We start from the raw sequence: 27,297 nt of genomic DNA, 5'->3' as shown, positions 1-27,297 counted from the left end.
ATTTAATCCTAGCTCCAAGTCATTTATAAAAATATTAAAAAGAATAGGGCCCATCACTGATCCCTGGGGTACTCCACTGATTACCTTTGTCCAATCTGAGTATGATCCATTTACTACTACTCGTTGCTCCCTATCTTTTATCCAGTTATTTATCCACAAACTAACATTTTCAGCTATTCCAAGTCCCTTCATTTTGTGCATTAATCTCTCATGTGGCACTGTATCAAACGCCTTTGCAAAATCTAAGTATATCACATCAACTGATTCCCCTTTATCTATATTTTTACTTCCTTCCTCATAGAATCTAATTAGATTAGTTTGACATGATCTATTTCTCCTAAAACCATGCTGATTAGAACTCATAATCTTGTTTAAACGAATATGCTCATCAAAATAATCCCTTATAATCCCTTCAAATATCTTCCCCACTATTGATGTCAGGTAAGTATTTAGTTTTAAATAGGAATAATTTAGTTAATGATATTAATTTTATTTAGACTTATTTAAATTATATTAAAGTTAGGGGGTGTCAGGGTTAGACTTAGGTTTAGGGGTTAATACATTTAGTATAGTGGCGGCGACATTGGGGGCGGCAGATTAGGGGTTAATAAATGTAGGTAGGTGGCGGCGATGTTAGGGATTGCATCTTAGGGGTGAATAATATTTAACTAATGTTTGCGAGGCGGGAGTGCGGTGGTTTAGGGGTTAATATGTTTATTATAGTGGCTGCGACATTGTTGGTGGCAGATTAGGGGTTAATAAGTGTAGGTAGGTTGCGGCGACATTAAGGGCGGCAGATTAGGGGTTAATAAATATAATGTAGGTGTCAGCGATGTTGGGGGCAGCAGATTAGGGGTTCATAAGTATAATGTAGGTGGTGGCGGTGTCCGGAGCGGCAGATTAGGGGTTAATAAGTATAATGTAGGTGTCGGCGTTGTGGGGGGCGGCAGATTAGTGGTTAATAAGTGTACGAATAGGGGTGTTTAGACTCGGGGTTCATTGTTAGGGTGTTAGGTGTAGACATAAATTTTATTTCCCCATAGGAATCAATGGGGCTGCGTTACTGAGTTTTACTCTGCTTTTTTGCAGGTGTTAGACTTTTTCTCAGCTGGCTCTCCCTGTTGATTCCTATGGGGAAATCGTGCACAAGCACGTACGACCAGCTCACCGCTGACTTAAGCAGCGCTGGTATTGGAGTGCGGTAATGAGCAAAATTTTGCTCAACGCTCACTTCTTGTCTTTTAACAACTGGTTTGTAAAAACCCGTAATACCAGCGTTGCAGGTAAGTGAGCGGTGAGACAAAACTGCTCGTTAGCACCGCATAGCCTCTAACGCAAAACTCGTAATCTGGGCCATAATTATTCTATAAATTTCTATGTTAAAATAGAAAATATCCACATATGTCTGTTTATGACTACTATTCATGGGGCATCTAGTCTGAAAAATAAAGAGGCAGATATTATTTTGAAATTAGTCTAACATTTATACATTTATTATTCAGATACTTATTTAGAGATCTCATCTTCACATCAGTTCTTCCTGCAATCTTCACTAGATTTCTGGAAAACAAAGAAAGTGTGTTCATCTTGAAATAGATGGGTCAGTATTTGTATATACCAATGTAGTTATTGTTCAATTTATTACAATCTGAATTGCATTTCCCCAGATACCTATGTAGACATTTAATACAGTGTTTGAAATTATATAGGCTGTTTTTTTTAAATATATTTTATGGCTGTAATGTCATATGTGTTTGTGCCTGGCCAACTTTCATTGTCTAGAATTTGTGGATTCAATACACAGCAGGTGTCAGTTTAGCACCTACGTGCATAAGACTATTTCCTTTTGAAAATGTTTGTTCATTCAATTATCCTTCCAGATGGACCGTCCACTCCTCTAGGGGAACTCTTTATCCAGGCCTCCTTTGTAAGAAGTAGTAAATTTGATTACACATTTGAAGGTTCCTAAATGCTAATATTTACCTTGAAATGGTTCACTGGTCTTATCTTTTATAAAGCTTTAAACCTTTTGTTCTTCCTTAAGGTGACTTTGGAAACATTTCTTTTGATGAATGAGAGAGGGGGGTTTGGTTATACAGCCAAAAATCATTTTGGCATAGAGGACTGCAATCTACAGTAAATAAACTAGTTTCATATGTAATTAATTAATCCTGTGGCCTTAACAACCATATATATATGAATCATACTCAGGTACCCTGACACTCCTGTGCAACTATGTGCCACTTGTTTAAGCAGGACTTTGTCTTCCAGAGACAAGGATTCCGCCTCTGAGCCATATGTCTCTAAGGATAATGTTGTCCATGCCATGCCTCAGCTTTCCCCTCAAACTTCCCAAGCTTTAGCAATTTCACATGCAGTACCCTGCGGTTCCTCCCAACATCCTATTGGGGGTGTTTATTTGCCAGGAGATTTTGCTGCATAGATAACTTCTGCAGTTTCTGCAGCTTTATCAGCCTTTCCTGTTTCTGGTAAGAGGAAGAGAAAGTCTAAAATATTTCTTTCAGTACGGGTTCTGACTTTGCAAAGACAGCGTTAGTCAGTCTCCCTCAGTTATCTGGTGACGAGGATACATTAGTGGCTTCTGAAGGTGAGATCTCAGATTCTAAATCTAGGATGGAAAGTTCTACTGATTCAGAAGAGGTTCATTTTAGGTTTAAGCTTGAAACTTCCGATAACTTCTGAAAGAGAGACTCACTACCTTAGATGACTCCGAACCTTCTGGCGTCGTCAACCCTAAAAAGTCAACTAAACGTAATAGGGTTTATGATTCTCCCTCTTCTGTGTAATTTTTTCCTGTTCCAGATAAGATGCCTGAAAGTATAGCTCAGGAATGGGATAAGCCAGGGGTTCCTTTTTCCACTTCCCCTTTTTAAAAAAAAATGTTTTCTGTTGCTGACTCCATTCGTGACTCTTGACATACTGTGCCTAAAGTAGAGGGAGCTATCTCTACTCTGGCTAAAAGAACTACCATTCCTATAGAGGATAGTTGTTCCTTTAAGGATCCAATGGATAAGAAGCTAGAGGCTTACTTAAAAAAAGATATACATCCATCAAGGATTACAGTGGCAACCTGTGGCAAGTATTGCTACAGTTGCGGAGGCATCATCTTATTGGTGCGATGCCCTGTCTGATCTGTTATCAGAAGAAACTACGATAGAGGAGATCCAAGATAGGATCAAAGCTCTTAAACTGGCCAATACCTTTATCTACGATGCCAACATGCAGGTAATTAGACTGGGAGCTAAGATGTCTAGCTTCATTGTTCTAGTTCGCAGAGCTCTGTGGTTAAAATCTTAGTCGGCTGATGTATCTTCAAAGACCAAGCTTTTGGCTTTACCTTATAAAGGTAAAACTCTATTTGGTCCTGGTCTGGCGGAAATCATTTCCGAAATTAAGGGTGGAAAGGGATCTTTCCTTCCTTAGGACAAGAAGAACGGACCTAAGGTTCGCCAGAATTCTAATTTTCGCTACTTTTGTAACTTTAAAGGACCAAAGTCTTCCTCCTCTTCTTCCAAACCAGAGCATGGCAATACCTCTTGGAGGTCCAGTCAGCCTTGGAATAAGGGGAAGCAAAACAAGAAGCCTTCCACTGACTCTAAATCAGCATGAAGGGTCCGCTCCGATCCAATATTGGGTCAAGTGGGGGGCAGGCTTTCTCTTTTTTGGCAGACTTGGATACGCAATGTCCCCGATCCATGGGCTGTGGACATAGTATCCTAGGGTTACAAAATAGGATTCAAGTCTTGCCCTCCAAGGGGCAGATTTCTCCTGTCAAGACTGTCCACAAACCAGGTAAAGGACCTTTCATCCCTGGGAGTTATTCTAGTTCCTCTAGAGGAACAGGTCAAGGATTCTATTCAAATCTATTTGTGGTTCCCAAAAAGGAGGGATCTTTCTGTCCGATTCTAGATTTAAAGTACCTCAACAAATTCTTTAGGGTTCTGTCCTTCAAGATGAAAACTATTCGTTCCATTCTTCCATTGGTTCAGGAAAGTCAGTTCATGACGGCCATAGACCTGAAGGACGCGTATCTTCATGTTCCCATTCACAGGGATCATCACCAGTTTCTAAGGTTTGCTTTTCTGGACAAACATTTCCAGTTTGTTGCACTTCCGTTTGGTCTTGCCACATCTCCCAGAATATTCACAAAAGTTCTGTGGGCTCTTTTGGCAGTGGTCAGATCCCAGGGAATTGCTGTGGCGCTTAACTTAGATGACATCTTGGTTCAGGTGTCATCTTTTCATCTAGCAAAATCTCATATAGAGATTTTGTTTTTTCTACGTTCCCACAGATGGAAAGTGAATCGGGAAAAGAGTTCCCTTGTTCCAGCTACAAGGGTGTGTTTTTTAGGGACAATCATAGATTCCCTGTCCATGAAAATTTTCCTGACGGATGTCAAGAGATCCAAACTTCTTTCTTTGTGCCTTTCTCTCCAGTCTACTATTCGTCCATCAGTGGCTCAATGCATGGAGGTGATTGGTCTGATGGTTGCTTCCATGGACATCATTCCTTTTGCTCGGTTCCATCTGAAACCTCTGCAACTATGCATGCTCAGTCAGTGGAATGGAGTCCATTCAGATTTATCACAGAGGATAGATCTGGATCCCCTAAAAAGAAACTATCTCGTGGTGGATTTCACAGGAAAATCTAGCTTGGAGCACTTGCTTCCTGAGACCTTCCTGGGTGATTCTGACTACGGACGAAAGTCTGTTAGGCTGGGAAGCAGTTTGGGGCTCTCTAAAATCTCAGGGCCTGTGGACTTGGGAGGCGTCTTGTTTCCCCATAAACATCTTGGAGTTAAGAGCAATCTTCAATGCTTTAGTAGCATGGCCTCAATTATCTTTAGTCCGGTTTATCAGATTCCAGTCAGACAACATCACCTAAGTGGCATACATCAACCACCAGGGAGGAACTCCGAGTTCCTTGGCTATGAAGGAGGTGATTCGCATTCTGCAGTGGGTGGAAGCTCACAATTGTTTTCTGTCTGCTATCCACATTCCAGGGGTGGATAACTGGGAGGCGGATTTTCTGAGCAGACAGACTTTTCATCCCAGGGAGTGGGCTCTTCATCCGGAAGTGTTCTCAGTGATAGCCCTCAGGTGGGGGGTTCCGGAAATAGATCTGATTCCTCCTATCAAACCTGTCTTCAAGACCGGAAAAGAGAGAAGCCTTTCTAGAATGTGTGAAGTATCTCTCCTCTCTAGGTGTTATCTTACCAGTACCCCAAGCAGAATGGGGTCTAGGGTACTATTCAAATCTTTTTGTGGTTCCAAAGAAGGAGGGCACGTTCCGCCCGATTCTGTTCCTAACGTGTTTAAACAAGTTCCATCGTTCAAAATGGAAACGATCAGATCTATTCTGCCCTTAGTTCAAGAGGGACAGTTCATGACAACTATAGACTTAAAGGACGCTTACCTTCATGTGCCAATTCACATGGACCACTTCCAGTTCCTGAAATTTGCTTTTCTGGACCAACATTCCAGTTTGTGGCCCTTCCCTTTGGCCTGGCGACGGCCCCGAGAGTCTTCATGAAGGTTCTGGGGTCGCTACTTGCGGTGGCCATATCCAGGGGCATTGCTGTGGCGTCCTATCTGGACGGCATCCTAGTTCAGGTGCCGTCGCTCAGTCTCGCAGAGGATCATTCGAGGGCGCTTATTCTGTTACTCCAATCTCATGGTTGGAAGATCAACTCAGGAAAGAGTTCACTGGTTCCCAGCAACAGGGTGGAGTTCCTGTGCACGATAATAGACTCTATGTCCATGAAAATATTTCTCACAGACAATCGACGCAGTAAGATTGCGTCCTCTTGTCTTGCCCTTCAGTCCTCCTCAAGCCCCTCGGTGGCTCAGTGTATGGAGGTGATCGGTCTCATGGTTTCCAGCATAGACGTTATTCCATTTGCCAGGTTGCATCTCAGACCTCTTCAATTGTGCATGTTGAGTCAGTGAAACGGCGATCATTCAGATCTATCACAGCAGATATCCATGGATGCTCTGACTCAGATCTCCCTCTCTTGGTGGATCCGTTTGGAGTAACTTTCCATGGGGACATCCTTTTTGAGAACGTCCTGGGAGATTGTGACCACGGACGCAAGTCGGGCGAGATTGGGAGTTGTTTGTAGTGCCAGGATGGCACAAGGAAAATGGTCCCGGGAGGAGTCTCTCCTTCCAATAAATATTCTGGAACTCTGAGCAATCTACAATGCTCTGAAGGCATGGCCTCCTCTTGGGTCGTTCAGCTTCATCAGATTCCAGACCGACAACATTACATCGGTGGCTTACGTCAACCATCAGGGGTGTACGAGGTGCTCCCTAGCTATGATGGAGGTGTCTCGGTTCTTGGAGTGGGCGGAGTCCTACAGCTGATAACTCTCAGAGATTCACATTCCAGGTATTGGCAACTGGGAAGCAGACTTTCTCAGCAGGCAATCCTTCCATCCGGGGGAATGGTCTCTTCACCCCAAAGTGTTTGCAGAGATTTGTTTTAGGTGGGGAACGCCGGAGATAGATCTCATGGCATCCAGACTCAATTGCAAGCTACCCCGATATGGGTCGAGGTCGAGGGATCCCCAGGCAGAGCTAATAGATGCATTAGCCGTGCCTTGTGGGTTCAGCCTAGCTTACATTTTTCCACCATTGCCACTTCTACCTCGTGTAGTGGCACGCATCAAACAGGAGCGAGCTTTGGCCATTGTGATTGCTCCATCGTGGCCACAGAGGACGTGGTTTGCGGATCTGGTGGGGATGTCATCCTCTCCGCCGTGGAGGTTACCCTGTCGCAGGGATCTGCTGGAACAGGGTCCCTTTCAGAATCAAAATCTCGATTCTCTGAGGCTGACTGCGTGGAGATTGAACGCCTAGTCTTGGCCAAGAGAGGCTTTTCTGAAAGTGTGATTGATGCTCTAATTCATGCAAGGAAGCCAGTCACTCGTCGCATCTACCATAAGGTGTGGAGGACTTACTTGTCCTGGTGTGAGAAGCAGGGATATCTGTGATATAAGATGAAGGTATCCAGGATTCTGTCCTTTCTCCAAGATGGTTTGGAGAAGGGTTTAGCCGCTAGTTCCTGAAAGGGACAGATTTCGGCATTATCAGTCTTGTTGCATAGGAGACTCGCTGAGCTCCCTGACATACAATATTTTGTTCAGGCTCTGTCTAGAATCAATCCTGTCTTTAGACAGTCTACTCCCCCATGGAGCTTAAACTTGGTCCTTAAGGTATTGCAGAGGGTTCCGTTTGAGCCTATGCATTACATTGACATTAAGATTCTGTCCTGGAAGGTTCTCTTCCTGTTGGCCATTGCATCGGCACGCAGAGTATCTGAACTGGCTGCCTTGCAATGTGAGCCCCCTTATCTGTTTTCATCATTGTAACATCAATCAGGAAATAGTTGTTCCTTCTTTGTGTCCTAACCCTTCTTCTTCTAAGGAGAGGTTACTTCATAACCTGGATGTGGTCCGTGCCTTAATGTTCTATCTTCAGGCTACAAAGGATTTCAGACAGTCTACATCTCTTTTTGTGGTGTATTCAGGGAAGTGCAAGGGGCAGAAGGCCTCTTCCACTTCTTTGTCCTTTTGATTGAGGAGCTTGATTCTCTTGACCTGTGAGACAGCGGGACATAAGCCTCCTCAGAGGATCACGGCTCATTCAACTAGAGTTATGGCTTCATCTTGGGCCTTCAAGAATGAGGCCTCTATGGAACAAATTTGTAAGGCCCTCCTTACACACTTTTACAAAGTTTTACAAATTTGATGTTTTTGCTTCTGCAGAAGCTGTTTATGGTAGAAAGGTTTTGCAGGCTGTGGTGTCCTCAGATTAGGGTCTGCCTTTTACCCTCCCGGTTTCATTCAGTGTCCTCTAGAGCTTGAGTATATGTTCCCACAAGTAATGAATGAAGCCATGTACTCTCATCCCCTTTAAATGGAAAGCATAAATTATGCTTACCTGATAATTTAATTTCCATCGAGGGGAGGAGAGTCCACGGCTCCTGCCCGTATCTTCAATGGGCGGACCTAAATTTAATTTATCTTCTGGCACCATTTATACCCTGATGTTTCTCCTACTTTTCCTTGTTCCCTTAGCAGAATGACTGGGGGAGTGGGTAAGGTATTTTAAGCCTTTGGCTGGGGTGTCTTTGCCTCCTCCTGGTGGCCATGTTATTAATTCCCAACAGTAATTTTATGAAGCCGTAGACTCTCCTCCCCTTTTAGATGGAAATTAAATTATCAAGTAAGCATAATTTTTTTTTTTTACACCAATGAAATTGATTTTACAATTTGCAATGCTTCCAACACCAATTCAATAGCTACAGGGAGTGCAGAATTATTAGGCAAATGAGTATTTTGACCACATCATCCTCTTTATGCATGTTGTCTTACTCCAAGCTGTATAGGCTCGAAAGCCTACTACCAATTAAGCATATTAGGTGATGTGCATCTCTGTAATGAGAAGGGGTGTGGTCTAATGACATCAACACCCTATATCAGGTGTGCATAATTATTAGGCAACTTCCTTTCCTTTGGCAAAATGGGTCAAAAGAAGGACTTGACAAGCTCAGAAAAGTCAAAAATAGTGAGATATCTTGCAGAGGGATGCAGCACTCTTAAAAGTGCAAAGCTTCTGAAGCGTGATCATTGAACAATCAAGCGTTTCATTCAAAATAGTCAACAGGGTCGCAAGAAGCGTGTGGAAAAACCAAGGTGCAAAATAACTGCCCATGAACTGAGAAAAGTCAAGCGTGCAGCTGCCAAGATGCCACTTGCCACCAATTTGGCCATATTTCAGAGCTGCAACATCACTGGAGTGCCCAAAAGCACAAGGTGTGCAATACTCAGAGACATGGCCAAGGTAAGAAAGGCTGAAAGACGACCACCACTGAACAAGACACACAAGTTGAAACGTCAAGACTGGGCCAAGAAATATCTCAAGACTGATTTTTCTAAGGTTTTATGGACTGATGAAATGAGAGTGAGTCTTGATGGGCCAGATGGATGGGCCCGTGGCTGGATTGGTAACGGGCAGAGAGCTCCAGTCCGACTCAGACGCCAGCAAGGTGGAGATGGAGTACTGGTTTGGGCTGGTATCATCAAAGATGAGCTTGTGGGGCCTTTTCGGGTTGAGGATGGAGTCAGCTCAACTCCCAGTCCTACTGCCAGTTTCTGGAAGACACCTTCTTCAAGCAGTGGTACAGGAAGAAGTCTGCATCCTTCAAGAAAAACATGATTTTCATGCAGGACAATGCTCCATCACACGCGTCCAAGTACTCCACAGCGTGGCTGGCAAGAAAGGGTATAAAAGAAGAAAATCTAATGAAATGGCCTCCTTGTTCACCTGATCTGAACCCCATTGAGAACCTGTGGTCCATCATCAAATGTGAGATTTACAAGGAAGGAAAACAGTACACCTCTCTGAACAGTGTCTGGGAGGCTGTGGTTGCTGCTGCACGCAATGTTGATGGTGAACAGATCAAAACACTGACAGAATCCATGGATGGCAGGCTTTTGAGTGTCCTTGCAAAGAAAGGTGGCTATATTGGTCATTGATTTGTTTTTGTTTTGTTTTTGAATGTCAGAAATGTATATTTGTGAATGTTGAGATGTTATATTGGTTTCACTGGTAAAAATAAATAATTGAAATGGGTATATATTTGTTTTTTGTTAAGTTGCCTAATAATTATGCACAGTAATAGTCACCTGCACACACAGATATCCCCCTAAAATAGCTGAAACTAAAAACAAACTAAAAACTACTTCCAAAACTATTCAGCTTTGATATTAATTAGTTTTTTGGGTTCATTGAGAACATGGTTGTTGTTCAATAATAAAATTAATCCTCAAAAATACAACTTGCCTAATAATTCTGCACTCCCTGTATTGTTGCTTTCCAAGAGAAACTTCCTGTCTATAGTATACATTGTGGCATTCTATCTTTGATTTAAGCAAGACCCACTTCTCTTATGTTTCACTAACTAACCTCATCTTCACTTTTCACACTAAAAACTAAGCCTTAAAGGTTTGTAAGGACATCCTGAACAGTATTTTCTATTTCCTTTAAATGCCATCTCTGTGCCATTTATTAGATACACATGATTTTGTGCCATTTATTAGATACAAATTATTGTGTGAAATAACTCCCAATTTATTTTCTTGTTCCTTGAAGGCAAAGAATGGAGCTACATACGACTGTAATGATTGTAGCTGCATTTTTAAAAGTCTTGGCAGTCTTAATACTCATATTAGCAAGATGCACGGGATTGGCGCACAGCAAGCATCAGCTGCAACTGGTGGAATACCTCATGTAAATATGGTAAATTCCATATTCAAGTTCTGTTTGTTTTGAAGTAACAAAACTGGATAAATTGCTTGGTTAATTGCTTGTTCATATTTTATGGTTACATATTCTAATACCAGCACGACCAGCATGACTTTTTAACCCAGAGATGTATAAATTTAGTATTGGAAAGTTGGCTATAGAAGTCGTATATTTATCATCTGCTGCTTATGGTTTAAGTACTGTTGAGAGGAAAAGAGTTGTTACAAATGACAAAAAATAAACTGCTGTAAGGCAATAGAGGAACTTCAGACACCCCTGAAAAATTGTGTTTTGCAAACATTAAATTGTATTGTTTTAATGTTGTTTGCCTATGACTGTGTTCAACACCATGCAATGTACTAATGGAACCTAGCTCAATACATCTGTTGAGCCAATGCCAATAGGCATATGTGTGTAGCCTCCAATAAGCAGCTAGCTCCCAGTAGTGCATTGATGCTTCTTAGCCTACAAAGGTATGTACAGGTTACCAAGAGAAGGTAGGAAGTATATTATAAAATGTCTCTTAAAATATATGCTCTGTCTAAATCATAACATTTAATTTGACTTTCATGTCCCTTTTTTTAAAAATAAAAAATAAAAATAAAAAAATACATATACTTATTTCTTCTACTAGATACGATGAGTCCACGGATTCATCCTTACTTGTGGGATATTATCCTCATGCTAACAGGAAGTGGCAAAGAGCACCACAGCAGAGCTGTCTATATAGCTCCTCCCTTGACTCCACCCCCCAGTCATTCTCTTTGCCTATGCCAAGTAATAGGAAGAGGTAAAGTGAAAGAGGTGACAAAATGATAGTTTTTATTTTCTTCAAGCAAGACTTTATTTTAAATGGTACCGGTGAGTGCTATTTTTCCTCAGGCAGCATATGGAAAGAAGATTTCTGCCTGGAGGCTGATGATCTTAGCAGTGGTTACTAAGAACCAAAGGAGTTCACACAGAATGGCTGAGGAGTACTTGAGAAGCTTCAGTGTGGGGAACGGTCTTTATGCTACAAGCATTGAGGTATGTTCAGTCATTTTTTCTGAAGAGACTGTGGTATTTCAGAACCGGCTGACATTGTTCCCATGAGGGAAGGGGTAAACAATAATCCTACAGGCAATGAAGGGATGTTACTGGGACCTGTTATATTATGGGCTATAATTTTGCGCCTTAGATGCACAGTTGTATTTCACATAGAGACAGCAAGCTCCAGCTCCGGTGGGCCTCAACTGAAGAGATAGCCTTATCGAAGTGAGAGTGTAATTCTCAGACCCCAGAGGGCAGGTAAGCGCCACAGCAGGGGGTTGATAGTTTATTCTCATAACGTTTTTTTGGGTAACGTTTTTGCTAATAAAGGGTTAATAGTCCCTTACTTGTGGTGCAATCTTAGGCTGACAGATTAGACACTTATATAATAAAATTGTGAGTGTTAAAACCTTTTAAAGCAGTTCTGGAAAAGGCGCAGTAACGTTTTTTCAGATTGTTGTTTTTTTCATTAAATAAAGTGTTTTCAAGTCTTTTTGTGGTCATTACTAGCCTGTTCAACATGTCTGACATTGAGGAAAGTCAATGCTCTATGTGTTTAGAAGCCATGGTGGAACCCCCACTTAAAATGTGTCTCTCATGTACTGAAAAAGCCTAACATTGCAAGGAACATATTTCTTTCATGTAATTAGCAAGAGTCCATGAGCTAGTGACGTATGGGATATACATTCCTACCAGGAGGGGCAAAGTTTCCCAAACCTCAAAATGCCTACAAATACACCCCTCACCACACCCACAATTCAGTTTTACAAACTTTGCCTCCTATGGAGGTGGTGAAGTAAGTTTGTGCTAGATTCTACGTTGATATGCGCTCCGCAGCAAGTTGGAGCCCGGTTTTCCTCTCAGCGTGCAGTGAATGTCAGAGGGATGTGAGGAGAGTATTGCCTATTTGAATGCAGTGATCTCCTTCTACGGGGTCTATTTCATAGGTTCTCTGTTATCGGTCGTAGAGATTCATCTCTTACCTCCCTTTTCAGATCGACGATATACTCTTATTAATATACCATTACCTCTGCTGATTTTCGTTTCAGTACTGGTTTGGCTTTCTACAAACATGTAGATGAGTGTCCTGGGGTAAGTAAATCTTATTTTCTGTGACACTCTAAGCTATGGTTGGGCACTTTATTTATAAAGTTCTAAATATATGTATTCAAACATTTATTTGCCTTGACTCAGGATGTTCAACATTCCTTATTTTCAGACAGTCAGTTTCATATTTGGGATAATGCATTTGAATCAATCTTTTTCTTACCTTAAAATTTGACTCTTTTTTCCCTGTGGGCTGTTAGGCTCGCGGGGGCTGAAAATGCTTCATTTTATTGCGTCATTCTTGGCGCAGACTTTTTTGGCGCAAAAAATCTTTTCTGTTTCCGGCGTCATACGTGTCGCTGGAAGTTGCGTCATTTTTGACGTCCTTTTGCGCCAAAAATGTCGGCGTTCCGGATGTGGCGTCATTTTTGTCTCCACATTATTTCAGTCTCATTTTTTCTTTGCTTCTGGTTACTAGAAGCTTGTTTATTGGCATTTTTCCCATTCCTGAAACTGTCATTTAAGGAATTTGATCAATTTTGCTTTATATGTTGTTATTTCTTTTACATATTGCAAGATGTCTCACGTTGCATCTGAGTCAGAAGATACTTCAGGAAAATCGCTGTCTAGTGCTGGATCTACCAAAGCTAAGTGTATCTGCTGTAAACTTTTGGTAGCTATTCCTCCGGCTGTTGTTTGTATTAATTGTCATGACAAACTTGTTAAAGCAGATAATATTTCCTTTAGTAATGTACCATTGCCTGTTGCAGTTCCGTCAACATCTAAGGTTCAGAATGTTCCTGATAACATAAGAGATTTTGTTTCTGAATCCATCAAGAAGGCTATGTCTGTTATTCCTCCTTCTAGTAAACATAAAAAATCTTTTAAAACTTCTCTTTCTACAGATGAATTTTTAAATGAACATCATCATTCTGATTCTGATGACTCTTCTGGTTCAGAGGATTCTGTCTCAGAGATTGATGCTGATAAATCTTCATATTTATTTAAAATGGAATGTATTCGTTTTTTACTTAAAGAAGTACTAATTGCTTTAGAAATTGAGGATTCTGGTCCTCTTGATACTAATTCTAAACGTTTAGATAAGGTCTTTAAATCTCCTGTGGTTATTCCAGAAGTTTTTCCTGTTCCTAATGCTATTTCTGAAGTAATTTCCAGAGAATGGGATAAATTGGGTAATTCATTTACTCCTTCTAAACGTTTTAAGCAATTATATCCTGTGCCGTCTGACAGATTAGAATTTTGGGACAAAATCCCTAGAGTTGATGGGGCTATTTCTACCCTTGCTAAACGTACTACTATTCCTACGTCAGATGGTACTTCGTTTAAGGATCCTTTAGATAGGAAAATTGAATTCTTTCTAAGAAAAGCTTATCTGTGTTCAGGTAATCTTCTTAGACCTGCTATATCATTGGCTGATGTTGCTGCAGCTTCAACTTTTTGGTTGGAAACTTTAGCGCAACAAGTAACAGATCATGATTCTCATAATATTATTATTCTTCTTCAACATGCTAATAATTTTATCTGTGATGCCATTTTTGATATTATCAGAGTTGATGTCAGATTTATGTCTCTAGCTATTTTAGCTAGAAGAGCTTTATGGCTTAAAACTTGGAATGCTGATATGGCTTCTAAATCAACTCTACTTTCCATTTCTTTCCAGGGTAACAAATTATTTGGTTCTCAGTTGGATTCTATTATCTCAACTGTTACTGGTGGGAAAGGAACTTTTTTACCACAGGATAAAAAAAATCTAAGGGTAAGAACAGGGCTAATAATCGTTTTCGTTCCTTTCGTTTCAACAAAGAGCAAAAGCCTGATCCTTCATCCTCAGGAGCAGGGTTAATAGTCCCTTACTTGTGGTGCAATCTTAGGCTGACAGATTAGACACTTATATAATAAAATTTTGAGTGTTAAAACCTTTTAAAGCAGTTCTGGAAAAGGCGCAGTAACGTTTTTTCAGATTGTTGTTTTTTTCATTAAATAAAGTGTTTTCAAGTCTTTTTGTGGTCATTACTAGCCTGTTCAACATGTCTGACATTGAGGAAAGTCAATGCTCTATGTGTTTAGAAGCCATGGTGGAACCCCCACTTAAAATGTGTCTCTCATGTACTGAAAAAGCCTAACATTGCAAGGAACATATTTTAGCTGATAAAAGTATGTCTCAGGATGATTCTCAGTCTGAAGAGAATCGGGTTATGCCATCTAATTCTCCCCAAGTGTCACAACTTTTAACGCCCGCTCAAGCGACGCCAAGTACTTCTAGTGCGTCTAATTCTTTTACCCTGCAGGATATGGCTGCAGTAATGTCTACTACCCTTACAGAGGTATTGTCTAAACTGCCAGGTTTACAGGGTAAGCGCAGTAGGTCAGGTGTTAGAGTAAATACTGAGCCCTCTGACGCTTTATTGGCCATCTCCGATGTACCCTCACAGTGCTCTGAATTGGGGGTGGGGGATTTACTGTCTGAGGGAGAGCTTTCAGACTCAGGAAAGATGTTCCCTCTAACAGACTCATATGTGACGGCCTTTAAATTTAAGCTTGAACACCTCCGCTTGTTACTCCGGGAGTTTTTAGCGACTCAACTGGATGATTGTGACCCTATTGTAATTCCACCAGAGAAATTGTGTAAAATGGATAAATAACTAGAGGTCCCTTCTTACACTAATGTTTTTCCAGTCCCTAGAAGGATTTCTGACATTGTAACTAAGGAATGGTATAGACCAGGCATTCCGTTCTCTCCCCCTCCTACTTTTAAGAAAATGTTTCCCATATCTGACACCATTCGGGATTCCTGGCAGACGGTCCCCAAGGTGGAGGGAGCTATTTCTACCCTGGCTAAGCATACAACTATACCTATTGAGGACAGTTGTGCTTTCAAAGATCCTATGGATAAAAAATTAGAGAGTCTGTTAAAGAAATTGTTTATTCATCAGGGTTTTCTTCTACAACCTATAGCGTGCATTGTTCCTGTAACTACTGCAGCTGCTTTTTGGTTTGAGGCTCTAGAGGAGTCTCTTAAGTTTGAGACCCCATTAGATTATATTTTGGATAGAATTAAGGCTCTCAAGCTAGCTAATTCTTTTATTACAGATGCCGCTTTTCAAATGGCTAAATTAGCGGCAAAGAATGCAGGCTTTGCCATTTTAGAGCGTAGAGCGTTATGGCTTAAGTCTTGGTCTGCTGATGTGTCATCAAAATCTAAGCTGTTAGCTATTCCTTTCAAAGGTAAGACCCTATTCGGGCCTGAACTGAAGGAGATCATTTCCGACATTACTGGAGGTAAAGGCCATGCCCTTTCTCAGGACAAGACGGTTAAAATGAGGGCCAAACAAAATAATTTTTGTTCATTTCGAAACTTTAAAGGTGGACCCTCTACTTCCTCCTCCGCCACAAAGCAGGAGGGGAATTTTGCACAATCCAAGTCAGTCTGGAGACCTAACCAGACCTGGAATAAAGGTAAACAGGCCAAGAAGCCCGCTGCTGCTACCAAGACAGCATGAAGGGGCAGCCCCCGATCTGGGACCGGATCTAGTAGGGGGCATACTTTCTCTCTTCGCTCAGGCTTGGGCAAGAGATATTCAGGATCCTTGGGGCTTAGAAATCGTGACTCAGGGGTATCGGCTAGAATTCAAGGATTATCTCCCAAGAGGGAGATTTCATCTTTCACGTTTGTCTGTAGACCAGACAAAAAGAGAGGCGTTCTTACGCTGTGTAGAAGACCTATATACCATGGGTGTAATCTGCCCAGTTCCAAAACTAGAACAGGGGCAGGGGTTTTACTCAAATCTGTTCGTGGTTCCCAAAAAAAGAGGGAACCTTCAGACCGATTTTAGATCTCAAGATCCTAAACAAATGGAGACCATTCGAACTATTTTACCAATGATCCAGGAGGGTCAATATATGACTACCGTGGACTTAAAGGACGTGTATCGTCACATTCCTATCCACAGCGATCATCACTCAGGGTCGCCTTCCTGGACAAACACTACCAGTTTGTGGCCCTTCCTTTCGGGTTGGCCACAGCTCCCAGAATCTTCACAAAGGTGCTAGGGTCCCTTCTGGCGGTCCTAAGGCCGCGGGGCATAGCAGTGGCGCCCTATCTGGACGATATTTTGATTCAGGCATCAACTTTCCAGCTAACCAAATCTCACACGGACATTGTGTTGGCTTTTCTAAGAACTCACGGGTGGAAGGTGAATATACAAAAGAGTTCACTAGTTCCACTGACAAGAGTTCCATTCCTAGGAACCCTGATAGACTCGGTAGACATGAAAATATTTCTGACAGAGGTCAGAAAGTCAAAGATCTTAACTACTTGCCGGACACTTCAGTCCACTCCTCGGCCATCAGTGTCGCAGTGTATGGAGGTCATCGGATTAATGGTAGCAGCAATGGACATTGTTCCGTTTGCTCGCTTACATCTCAGACCACTGCAACTGTGCATGCTCAGACAGTGGAATGGGGATTATGCGGATTTATCTCCTCCGATAAATCTGGCTCTAGAAACCAGAGACACTATTCTTTGGTGGTTGTCACAGGATCATCTGTCCCAGGGAATGTGCTTCCGCAGACCAGCATGGGTCATAGTGACAACGGACACCAGCCTCTTGGGCTGGGGTGCAGTCTGGAATTCCCTGAAGGCTCAGGGTGTTTGGACTCAGGAGGAGTCCCTACTTCCAATCAATATTCTGGAACTGAGGGCAATATTCAACGCGTTTCAAGCATGGCCTCAGCTGGCCTCGGCCAAATTCATAAAATTTCAGTTGGACAATATCACGACTGTAGCATATATCAATCATCAAGGGGGAACAAAGAGTTCTCTTGCAATGATGGAAGTTTCCAAGATAATTCGATGGGCAGAGACTCACTCATGCCATCTATCAGCAATCTATATCCCAGGAGTAGAGAACTGGGAAGCAGATTTTCTAAGTCGTCAGACTTTTCATCCAGGGGAGTGGGAGCTCCATCCGGAGTTGTTTGCGGCATTGATTCGTCAATGGGGCACACTGGAATTTGATCTGATGGCATCTCATCAGAATGCCAAACTTCCTTGTTACGGGTCCAGATCAAGGGATCCCCAAGCAGTACTGATAGATGCTCTAGCAGTACCTTGGTCATTCAACCTGGCTTATGTGTTTCCTCCTTTTCCTCTCCTGCCTCGTCTGATTGCCAGAATCAAACAGGAGAGGGCTTCGGTAATCTTGATAGTGCCTGCATGGCCACGCAGGACTTGGTATGCAGATCTAGTGGAAATGTCATCTCTGCCACCATGGAAACTGCCACTGAGACAGGACCTTCTCATTCAAGGTCCGTTCCAACATCCAAATCAAAATTCTCTGCAGCTGACTGCCTGGAGATTGAACGCTTGATTTTATCTAAGCAGGGATTCTCTGAGTCGGTCATTGATACCTTGATTCAGGCTCGGAAGCCTGTCACTAGGAAAATTTACCATAAGATATGGCATAAATATCTTTATTTGTGCAAATCCAAGGGCTACTCATGGAGTAGGGCTAGGATTCCTAGGATTTTGTCCTTTCTCCAAGAAGGATTGGAGAAGGGATTATCGGCTAGTTCCTTAAAGGGACAAATTTCTGCTTTGTCAATTTTACTACACAAGCGTCTAGCGGATGTCACAGACGTTCAGTCTTTTTGTCAGGCTTTAGTCAGAATCAAGCCTGTGTTTAAACCTGTTGCTCCGCCATGGAGTTTGAATTTAGTTCTAAATGTTCTTCAAGGGGTTCCGTTTGAACCCATACATTCCATAGATATTAAGCTTTTATCTTGGAAAGTTTTGTTTTTAGTTGCTATCTCTTCTCCTTGAAGAGTTTCTGAGCTTTCTGCATTACAATGCGACTCGCCTTATCTTATATTCCATTCTGATAAGGTGGTTTTGCGTACTAAACTTGGATTCCTTCCTAAGGTTGTTTCAAATAAGAATATTAATCAGGAAATTGTTGTTCCTTCTCTATGTCCTAATCCTTCTTCTAAGAAGGAGCGTCTGTTACATAACTTGGACGTGGTTCGTGCCTTGAAGTTTTACTTACAAGCGACCAAGGATTTCCGGAAAGCGTAGGGGTCAAAAAGCTACAGCTACCTCTCTTTCTTTTTGGCTTAAAAGCATCATCCGTTTGGCATACGAGACTGCTGGACAGCAGCCTCCTGAAAAAATTACAGCTCATTCTACTAGAGCGGTGGCTTCCACGTGGGCTTTTAAAAACGATGCTTCTGTTGAACAGATTTGTAAGGCTGCAACTTGGTCCTCCCTTCATACCTTTTTCAAATTTTCCAAATTTGATACTTTTGCTTCTTCTGCGGCTATTTTTGGGAGAAAGGTTCTTCAAGCAGTGGTGCCTTCCGTTTAGGTATCTGTCTTGTCCCTCCCGTTCATCCGTGTCCTGTTGCTTTGGTATTGTATCCCACAAGTAAGGATGAATCCGTGCACTCGTCGTATCTAGTACAAGAAAAGGAAATTTATGCTTACCTGATAAATTGATTTCTTCTACGATACGACGAGTCCACGGCCCTCCATGTCATTTTAGACAAATTATATTTTTGTTTTCAAACTTCAGTCACCTTTGCACCTTTTTTAGTTTCTCCTTTTTCTTCCTATACCTTCGGTCGAATGACTAGGGGGTGGAGTCAAGGGAGGAGCTATATAGACAGCTCTGCTGTGGTGCTCTTTGCCACTTCCTGTTAGCAGGAGGATAATATCCCACAAGTAAGGATGAATCCGTGGACTCGTCATATCGTAGAATAAATCAATTTATCAGGTAAGCATAAATTTCCTTTTTTCTATGGAAAACAGTGGAAGCTATATACAATATTTTAATTCTGACACAAACCGGATGTTCATAACTGGTCGTTTTTGATTTTTAAAAAACTAAAAAGTGTAATACACAAAACACTTCCTTGAGGTGCAACAAAGAAAAACAAATTGTTCTAATTTTTCATTTAAACAAAATAATTATACACAATGCTGACAAGTTCCTGCAGATGAACCAGTTGGCTTTAGTGTCAGATGTCAGTCAACACAGCCAATTATTGGCTCATTCACCCATATGTGTAGAAGAAGGCATGGGTTTTTTCATTTTCTTTATTCTGTCTTAGTATTTTTCATGGTCCTGTTCGCCAAAAAATATACTGCTATATTTTTGATCATCTCGTCCTTTTAATACAGTCCTCAGCATCCATTAACAGACCACAAGTAATATAATCTGCTGCTTAGTAATTTTAGTTATATGACTTGCTCTTATTCAAGCTAAACCTAAAAGCCTGGCCTGTTAAGGGGATCTGGAGTTTGAAAAATCTTGTTATAGATGGTCATATCTTCCAACATTTGAAAGTCTCTACTTAGCACAGAGTCTTGCCAGACCAGTTTGGGCTGATTCACTGCAAGAAGTATGGATGATTTTGTAAAGTCTGAGGGTGAGCCCTGGACAGGACATTTTTGGTTGGGCATTGAGATGTCTGAAACTTAAACACAAATTGGGATAGAATGGACAGAGAGGCAGAAATCCCAAATTAGAACAATCCAGAAAATTTTACTGCTGTGAGTTCTGGTTCTGTCACATGTAACCCAAGTATTTCCTGTGCAGAAGAAAAAAAAACTTTGTTTTTAGTGCACATTGCAAATTTCTTCCTACTTTGCTTCAGCTGACCTTAAATTTTAGAATTTATTTATTTAGAATTTATTTAATTCATTTGAACATATTGCCTTTTTTAAATTTGAAACCTGCCAGATGGTGTACTATTGCCCAAAACCAAGTATGACACATTGTAAATTGAGATGTAAGAATAGTTTTCTTCATTATACCTCAATCATTATATGCTATGGTCTTTTGTTGCCTAGCAACAGAGCATCATAATATCTTAATTATTTAAAAGTCTGTACATACCATTGTTCTGACAGTACCCCTAGGTAAAGTTAAACCAGCAAGGGCAGGTGTTAATATTCAATTCACAATCTATGAATTTATAACTAACTCTGAAAATGTTAACCTAAAAATGACAGGGTTCAAACTTTTCTTAAAGGAATACATAAATAATATCTGCTATTCATCCCCTTTGTTGCTTAAAAGGGATCCTGCCAAGATGTACAAAAATTAGTTTTTTTTCTCCTAATTTAAAATAATTACTAAAATAATGCATAAAATACATTTTTTTATATATATATATATCATTATAAAAATGACTTGTTTGCTACGTGAAGCAATTTATTAACAGGTAGATTATGAGTTGTGCGTTTGTGTTTTAACACTGAAAAAATGGCCATTTTAGCGTTAAAACGGAAACGCAGCCATTACGAGTCTTGTCGGTATAGCTGTATCGCAAGCATTTTAGCCTGTAACGCAACGTCAGTCCCGCACTCAAAAAACATTTTCTTCTATAAGATACGACGAGTCCACGGATTCATCCTTTACTTGTGGGATATTATCCTCCTGCTAACAGGAAGTGGCAAAGAGCACCACAGCTGAGCTGTCTATATAGCTCCTCCCTTGACTCCACCCCCCCAGTCATTCTCTTTGCTTACTCTAAGTAATAGGAAGGGTAAAGTGAAAGAGGTGATAAAATGTTAGTTTTTATTTTCTTCAAGCAAGACTTTTTTATTTTAAATCGTACCAGTGAGTGCTATTTTCTCCCAGGCAGCAGATGGATGAAGACTTCTGCCTGGAGACTGATGATCTTAGCAGTTGTTACTAAGATCCAGAGTAGTTCCCACAGAATGGCTGAGGAGTACTTAAGAAAACATTGAGGTATGTTCAGTTATTTTTTCTGGAGAGATGTGTTATTTCAGAATTGGCTGACAGTATCCCCATGAGGGAAAGGGTAAACAGTAATCCTAATGTATAGAGAGGGGTATTACTGGACCTGTATATTGGGATATAACAAAATGGTTGACACTGATGATATGATGTTTGTGGGCAAACGTTTCTATGTTGGGAGTTACAGATAACGTTTTTTATGGCAAACGTTTTTACTTTATTTAAGAATGGAGGGTACACATGGCTTCACTTAATGGGTATATGAACCCACATTGCTAGGTTTTAGACCGTTCTGGTGCGGTTATTTTAGGCTGTGAGACATCAAGTGAGATGGGCGGGGCCTATTTTCGCGCCTCAGTTGTGCAGTTGTTTTTCCCAGACAAGCAGCAAGCTCCAACTCTGGTGGGCCTTTCAGAGACAGTTTGGGCCTAATCGAAGGGTTAATACGATTTTACAGACCCCTGAGGCCAGGTAGGCGCCACAGCAGGGCTGTGGCGAGGTGCAGGGGGTGTTTTTGTTTGAATTTAACGTTTTATAGCACAACGTTTTTTTGGTAAGGGTTAAGTATTGCTTTCCTCGTGGGGCAATCTTAGCTGGCAAGTTGGGATGCATTTATCATAAAATTGTGGTAATTTTATCGTTTTAAAGTAGTTTTGGAAAAATTGTATGCTTTTTTTTCTCTTAAAGGCGCAGTACCGTTTTTTCAGATTGTTATTTTTTTCATAAAATAAAGTGTTTCAAGTCTGTTTGTGGTCATTACTAGCCTGTTTTAACATGTCTGACATTGAGGAAAGTCAATGTTCCATGTGTTTAGAAGCCATTGTGGAACCCCCACTTAAAATGTGTCCCTCATGTACTGAAAGGGCCTTACATTGCAAAGAACATACTTTAGCTGATAAAAGTATGTCTCAGGATGATTCTCAGTCAGAAGAGAATCAGGTTATGCCATCTACTTCTCCCCAAGTGTCACAACCTTTAATGCCCGCCCAAGCGACGCCAAATACTTCTAGTGCGTCTAATTCTTTCACCCTGCAGTTATGTCTACTACCCTTACAGAGGTATTATCTAAACTGCCTGGTTTACAGGGTAAGCGCCGTAGGTCCGGTATTAGAGTAAATGCTGAGCCCTCTGATGCTTTATTGGCCATCTCTGATGTACCCTCACAGTGTTCTGATTTGGGGGTGGGGGAATTGCTGTCTGAGGGAGAGCTTTCTGATTCAGGAAAAATGTTCCCTCAAACAGACTCAGATATGACGGCCTTTAAGTTTAAGCTTGAACACCTCCGCTTGTTACTCAGGGAGGTTTTGGCGACTCTGGATGATTGTGACCCTATTGTCATACCTCCAGAGAAATTGTGTAAAATGGATAGATATCTAGAGGTCCCTGCTTACACTAATGTTTTTCCAGTCCCTAAGAGGATTTCGGACATTGTTACTAAGGAATGGGATAGACCAGTCATTCCATTCTCTCCCCCTCCTACTTTTAAGAAAAATGTTTACCATATCTGACACCATTCGGGATTTGTGGCAGACGGTCCCTAAGGTGGAGGGAGCTATTTCTACCCTGGCTAAGCGTACAACTATACCTATTGAGGACAGTTGTGCTTTCAAAGATCCTATGGATAAAAAATTAGAGGGTCTTCTAAAGAAATTGTTTATTCATCAGGGTTTTCTTCTACAACCTATAGCGTGCATTGTTCCTGTAACTACTGCAGCTGCTTTTTGGTTTGAGGCTCTAGAGGAGTCTCTTAAGGTTGAGACCCTATTAGATGATATTTTGGATAGAATTAAAGCTCTCAAGCTAGCTAATTCTTTTATTACAAATGCCGCTTTTCAAATGGCTAAATTAGCGGCAAAGAATGCAGGCTTTGCCATTTTAGCGCGTAGAGCGTTATGGCTTAAGTCCTGGTCTGCTGATGTGTCATCAAAATCTAAGCTGTTAGCTATTCCTTTCAAGGGTATGACCCTATTTGGGCCTGAACTGAAGGAGATCATTTCCGACATTACTGGAGGTAAAGGCCATGCCCTTCCTCAGGACAAGACGAATAAAATGAGGGCCAAACAAAATAATTTTCGATCCTTTTTCGAAACTTTAAAGGTGGACCCTCTACTTCCTCCTCCGCCATAAAGCAGGAGGGGAATTTTGCTCAATCCAAGTCAGTCTGGAGACCTAACCAAACCTGGAATAAAGGTTAACAGGCCAAGAAGCCCGCTGCTGCTACCAAGACAGCATGAAGGGGCAGCCCCTGATCTGGGACCGGATCTAGTAGGGGGCAGACTTTCTCTCTTCGCTCAGGCTTGGGCAAGAGATGTTCAGGATTCCTGGGCATTAGAAATCGTGACCCAGGGCTATCATCTAGAATTCAAAGATTCTCTCCCAAGGGGGAGATTTCATCTTTCACGTTTGTCTGTAAACCAGACAAAAAGAGAGGCGTTCTTACACTGTGTAGAAGACCTATATACCATGGGAGTAATCTGCTCAGTTCCAAAAGTGGGGCAGGGGTTTTACTCCAATCTGTTCGTAGTTCCCAAAAAAGAGGGAACCTTCAGACCGATTTTAGATCTCAAGATTCTAAACAAATTTCTCAGAGTCCCATCCTTCAAGATGGAGACCATTCGGACAATTTTACCAATGATCCGGGAGGGTCAATATATGACCACCGTGGATTTGAAGGATCACAAAGATAATCACCAGTTCCTCAGGTTCGCCTTCCTGGACAAACATTACCAGTTTGTGGCCCTTCCTTTCGGGTTGGCCACAACTCCCAGATTTTTCACAAAGGTGCTAGGGTCCCTTCTGGCGGTGCTATGGCCGTAGGGCTTAGCAGTGGCGCCCTATCTGGACGATATCTTGATTCAGGCGTCAACTTACCATTTAGCCAAATCTCACACGGACATCGTGTTGGCTTTTCTAAGATCTCACGGGTGGAAGGTGAACATAAAAAAAAGTTCACTTGTTCCTCTAACAACAGTTCCATTCCTAAGAACTCTGATAGACTCGGTAGACATGAAGATTTTTCTGACGGAGGTCAGAAAATCAAAACTCTTATCCACTTTCCGAGCACTTCATTCCATTCTTCGGCCGACAGTGGCTCAGTGTATGGAGGTAATTAGACTAATGGTAGCGGCAATGGACATAGTTCCGTTTGCTCGCTTGCATCTCAGACCACTGCAACTGTGCATGCTCAGACAGTGGAATGGGGATTATGCGGATTTATCTCTGCGGATAAATCTAGATCTAGAGACCAGAGACTCTCTTCTTTGGTGGTTGTCACAGGATCATCTGTCCCAGGGAATGTGCTTCCGAAGGCCAGCATGGGTCATAGTGACGACAGAGGCCCTACTTCCAATAAATATTCTAGAACTGAGAGCGATATTCAACACACTTCAGGCGTGGCCTCAGCTGGCTTCGGCCAAATTCATAAGATTCCAGTCGGACAATATAACGACTGTAGCATATATCAATCCTCAAGGGGGAACAAAGAGTTCTCTAGCGATGATAGAGGTTTCCAAAATAATTCGATGGGCAGAGACTCACTCTTGCACCTATCAGCAATCTATATCCCAGGACTGGAGAACTAGGAAACCGGATTTTCTAAGTCAGACTTTTCATCCGGGGAAGTGGGGGCTCCATCCGGAAGTGTTTGCACAATTGATTCATCAATGGGGCACACCAGAATTGGATCTGATGGCATCTCGTCATAATGCCAAACTTCCTTGTTACAGGTCCAGATCAAGGGATCCTCAAGCAGTGCTGATAGATGCTCTAGCAGTACCGTGTTCGTTCAACCTGGCTTATGTGTTTCCTCCGTTTCCTCTCCTACCTCGTCTGATTGCCAGAATCAAACAGGAGACGGCTTCGGTAATCTTGATAGCGCCTGGCCACGCAGGACTTGGTATGCAGATCTGGTTGAAATGTCATCTCTGCCACCGTGGAAACTGCCTCTGAGACAGGACCTTCTCATTCAGGGTCCGTTCCAACATCCAAATCTAGTTTCTCTGCGGCTGACTGCCTGGAGATTGAACGCTTGATTTTATCTAAGCGGGGATTCTCAGAGTCATTGATACCTTGATTCAGGCTCGAAAGCCTGTCACTAGGAAAATTTCTAATAAGATATGGCGTAAATATCTTTATTGGTGCAAATCCAAAGGCTACTCATGAAGTAGGGCTAGGATTCCTAGGATTTTGTCCTTTCTCCAAGAAGGATTGGAGAAGGGGTTATCAGCTAGTTCCTTAAAGGGACAGATTTCTGCTTTGTCAGTCTTACTACACAAGCGTCTGGCAGATGTCCCAGACGTTCAGTCGTTTTGTCAGGTTTTGGTTAGAATTAAGCCTGTGTTTAAACCTGTTGCTCCGCCATGGAGTTTGAATTTAGTTCTTAATGTTCTTCAAGGGGTTCCGTTTGAACCCATACATTCCATAGATATTAAACTTCTATCTTGAAAAGTTCTGTTTTTAGTTGCTATCTCTTCTGCTCGAAGAGTTTCTGAGCTATCTGCGTTACAATGCGATTCGCCTTATCTTATATTCCATTCTGATAAGGTGGTTTTGCGTACTAAACCTGGATTCCTTCCTAAGGTTGTTTCAAATAAGAATATTAATCAGGAAATTGTTGTTCCTTCTCTATGTCCTAATCCTTCTTCTAAGAAGGAGCGTCTGTTACATAACTTGGACGTGGTTCATGCCTTGAAGTTTTACTTGCAAGTGACCAAGGATTTCTGTCAAACATCTTCTTTGTTTGTTGTCTATTCTGGAAAGCGTAGAGGTCAAAAAGCTGCGGCTACCTCTCTTTCTTTTTGGCTGAAAAGCATCATCCGTTTGGCATACGAGACTGCTGTACAGCAGCCTCCTGAAGGAATTACAGCTCATTCTACTAGAGCGGTGGCTTCCACATGGGCTTTTAAAAACGATGCTTCTGTTGAACAGATTTGTAAGGCTGTGACTTGGTCTTCCCTTCATATCTTTTCCAAATTTTCCAAATTTGATACTTTTGCTTCTTCTGCGGTTATTTTTGGGAGAAAAGTTCTTCAAGCAGTGGTGCCTTTTGTTTAGGTATCTGTCTTGTCCCTCCCGTTCATCTGTGTCCTGTAGCTTTGGTATTGTATCCCACAAGTAAAGGATGAATCCGTGGACTTGTCGTATCTTATAGAAGAAAATGAAATTTATGCTTACCTGATAAATTGATTTCTTCTATGATACGACGAGTCCACGGCCCGCCCTGTCAATTTAAGACAGATTATATTTTTTTATTTGAAACTTCAGTCACCTCTGCACGTTGTAGTTTCTCCTTTTTCTTCCTATACCTTCACCTTTGGTCAAATGACTGGGGGGTGGAGTCAAGGGAGGAGCTATATAGACAGCTCTGCTGTGGTGCTCTTTGCCATTTCCTGTTAGCAGGAGGATAATATCCCACAAGTAAAGGATGAATCCGTGGACTTGTCGTATCATAGAAGAAATCAATTTATCAGGTAAGCATAAATTTCCTTTTCTTTTACAAAGATATGACGAGTCCACGGATTTCATCCTTACTGGTGGGATATTAACCTCCGGCTAACAGGAAGTGGCAAAGAGCACCACAGCAGAGCTGTATATATAGCCCCTCCCCTTCCCCTCCACCCCCAGTCATTCTCTTTGCCTGTGTTATACTAGGAAGACATGGTAAAGTGAGGTGTTAGTTTTAGTTTCTTCAATCAAGAAGTTTTTTATTTTAAATGTTACCGGTGCGTACTATTTTCCTCAGGGGGATATGGAAGAAGATTTCTGCCCTGAGGTTTGATGATCTTAGCATTTGTAATGAAGATCCACGCTGGTTCCCACAAGACTTCTGAAGGTAACCATGAGACATCTTCAGTGTGGAGACCGGTTTCATGCTACAAGCAGCATTAAGGTATGTGCAGCCTTTTTTTCTGAGTAGACTTGGTGTATCAGAACTGGCTTGCATTATTTCCCTGTATGGGGATGGGGTAAGCAGTAAAACCTATTTTAATAAGAGGGCTGTTACTGGAGTCCCTATATTATATTTATCATTAGTTGATATTTGGGCATTATGTGACATGGGAGACAATGTAAAAGACGATGTTTTATGTTTTTTTATTTTTGGCACTTAA

General features: G+C 41.6%; 1 protein-coding gene across 2 annotated transcripts in view; it reads left to right on the top strand.

Annotated features, from left to right (window-relative positions):
* Positions 1–27,297, top strand: part of ZNF236 (zinc finger protein 236) — a 680,094-nt gene that overhangs the window by 74,755 nt on the left and 578,042 nt on the right. For both annotated transcript variants that reach the window (XM_053714849.1, XM_053714848.1), the window contains exon 7: positions 10,179–10,325. In XM_053714849.1, coding sequence (XP_053570824.1) covers positions 10,179–10,325 — 147 coding nt within the window. The remainder of the gene's footprint in view (positions 1–10,178; positions 10,326–27,297) is intronic.

This window comes from Bombina bombina, chromosome 5 (assembly GCF_027579735.1).
Source record: "Bombina bombina isolate aBomBom1 chromosome 5, aBomBom1.pri, whole genome shotgun sequence".
Lineage (NCBI taxonomy): Eukaryota > Metazoa > Chordata > Amphibia > Anura > Bombinatoridae > Bombina > Bombina bombina.
The sequence above is the reverse complement of the archived record's forward strand: the minus strand, read 5'-3'. Positions and strand labels throughout refer to the sequence as shown.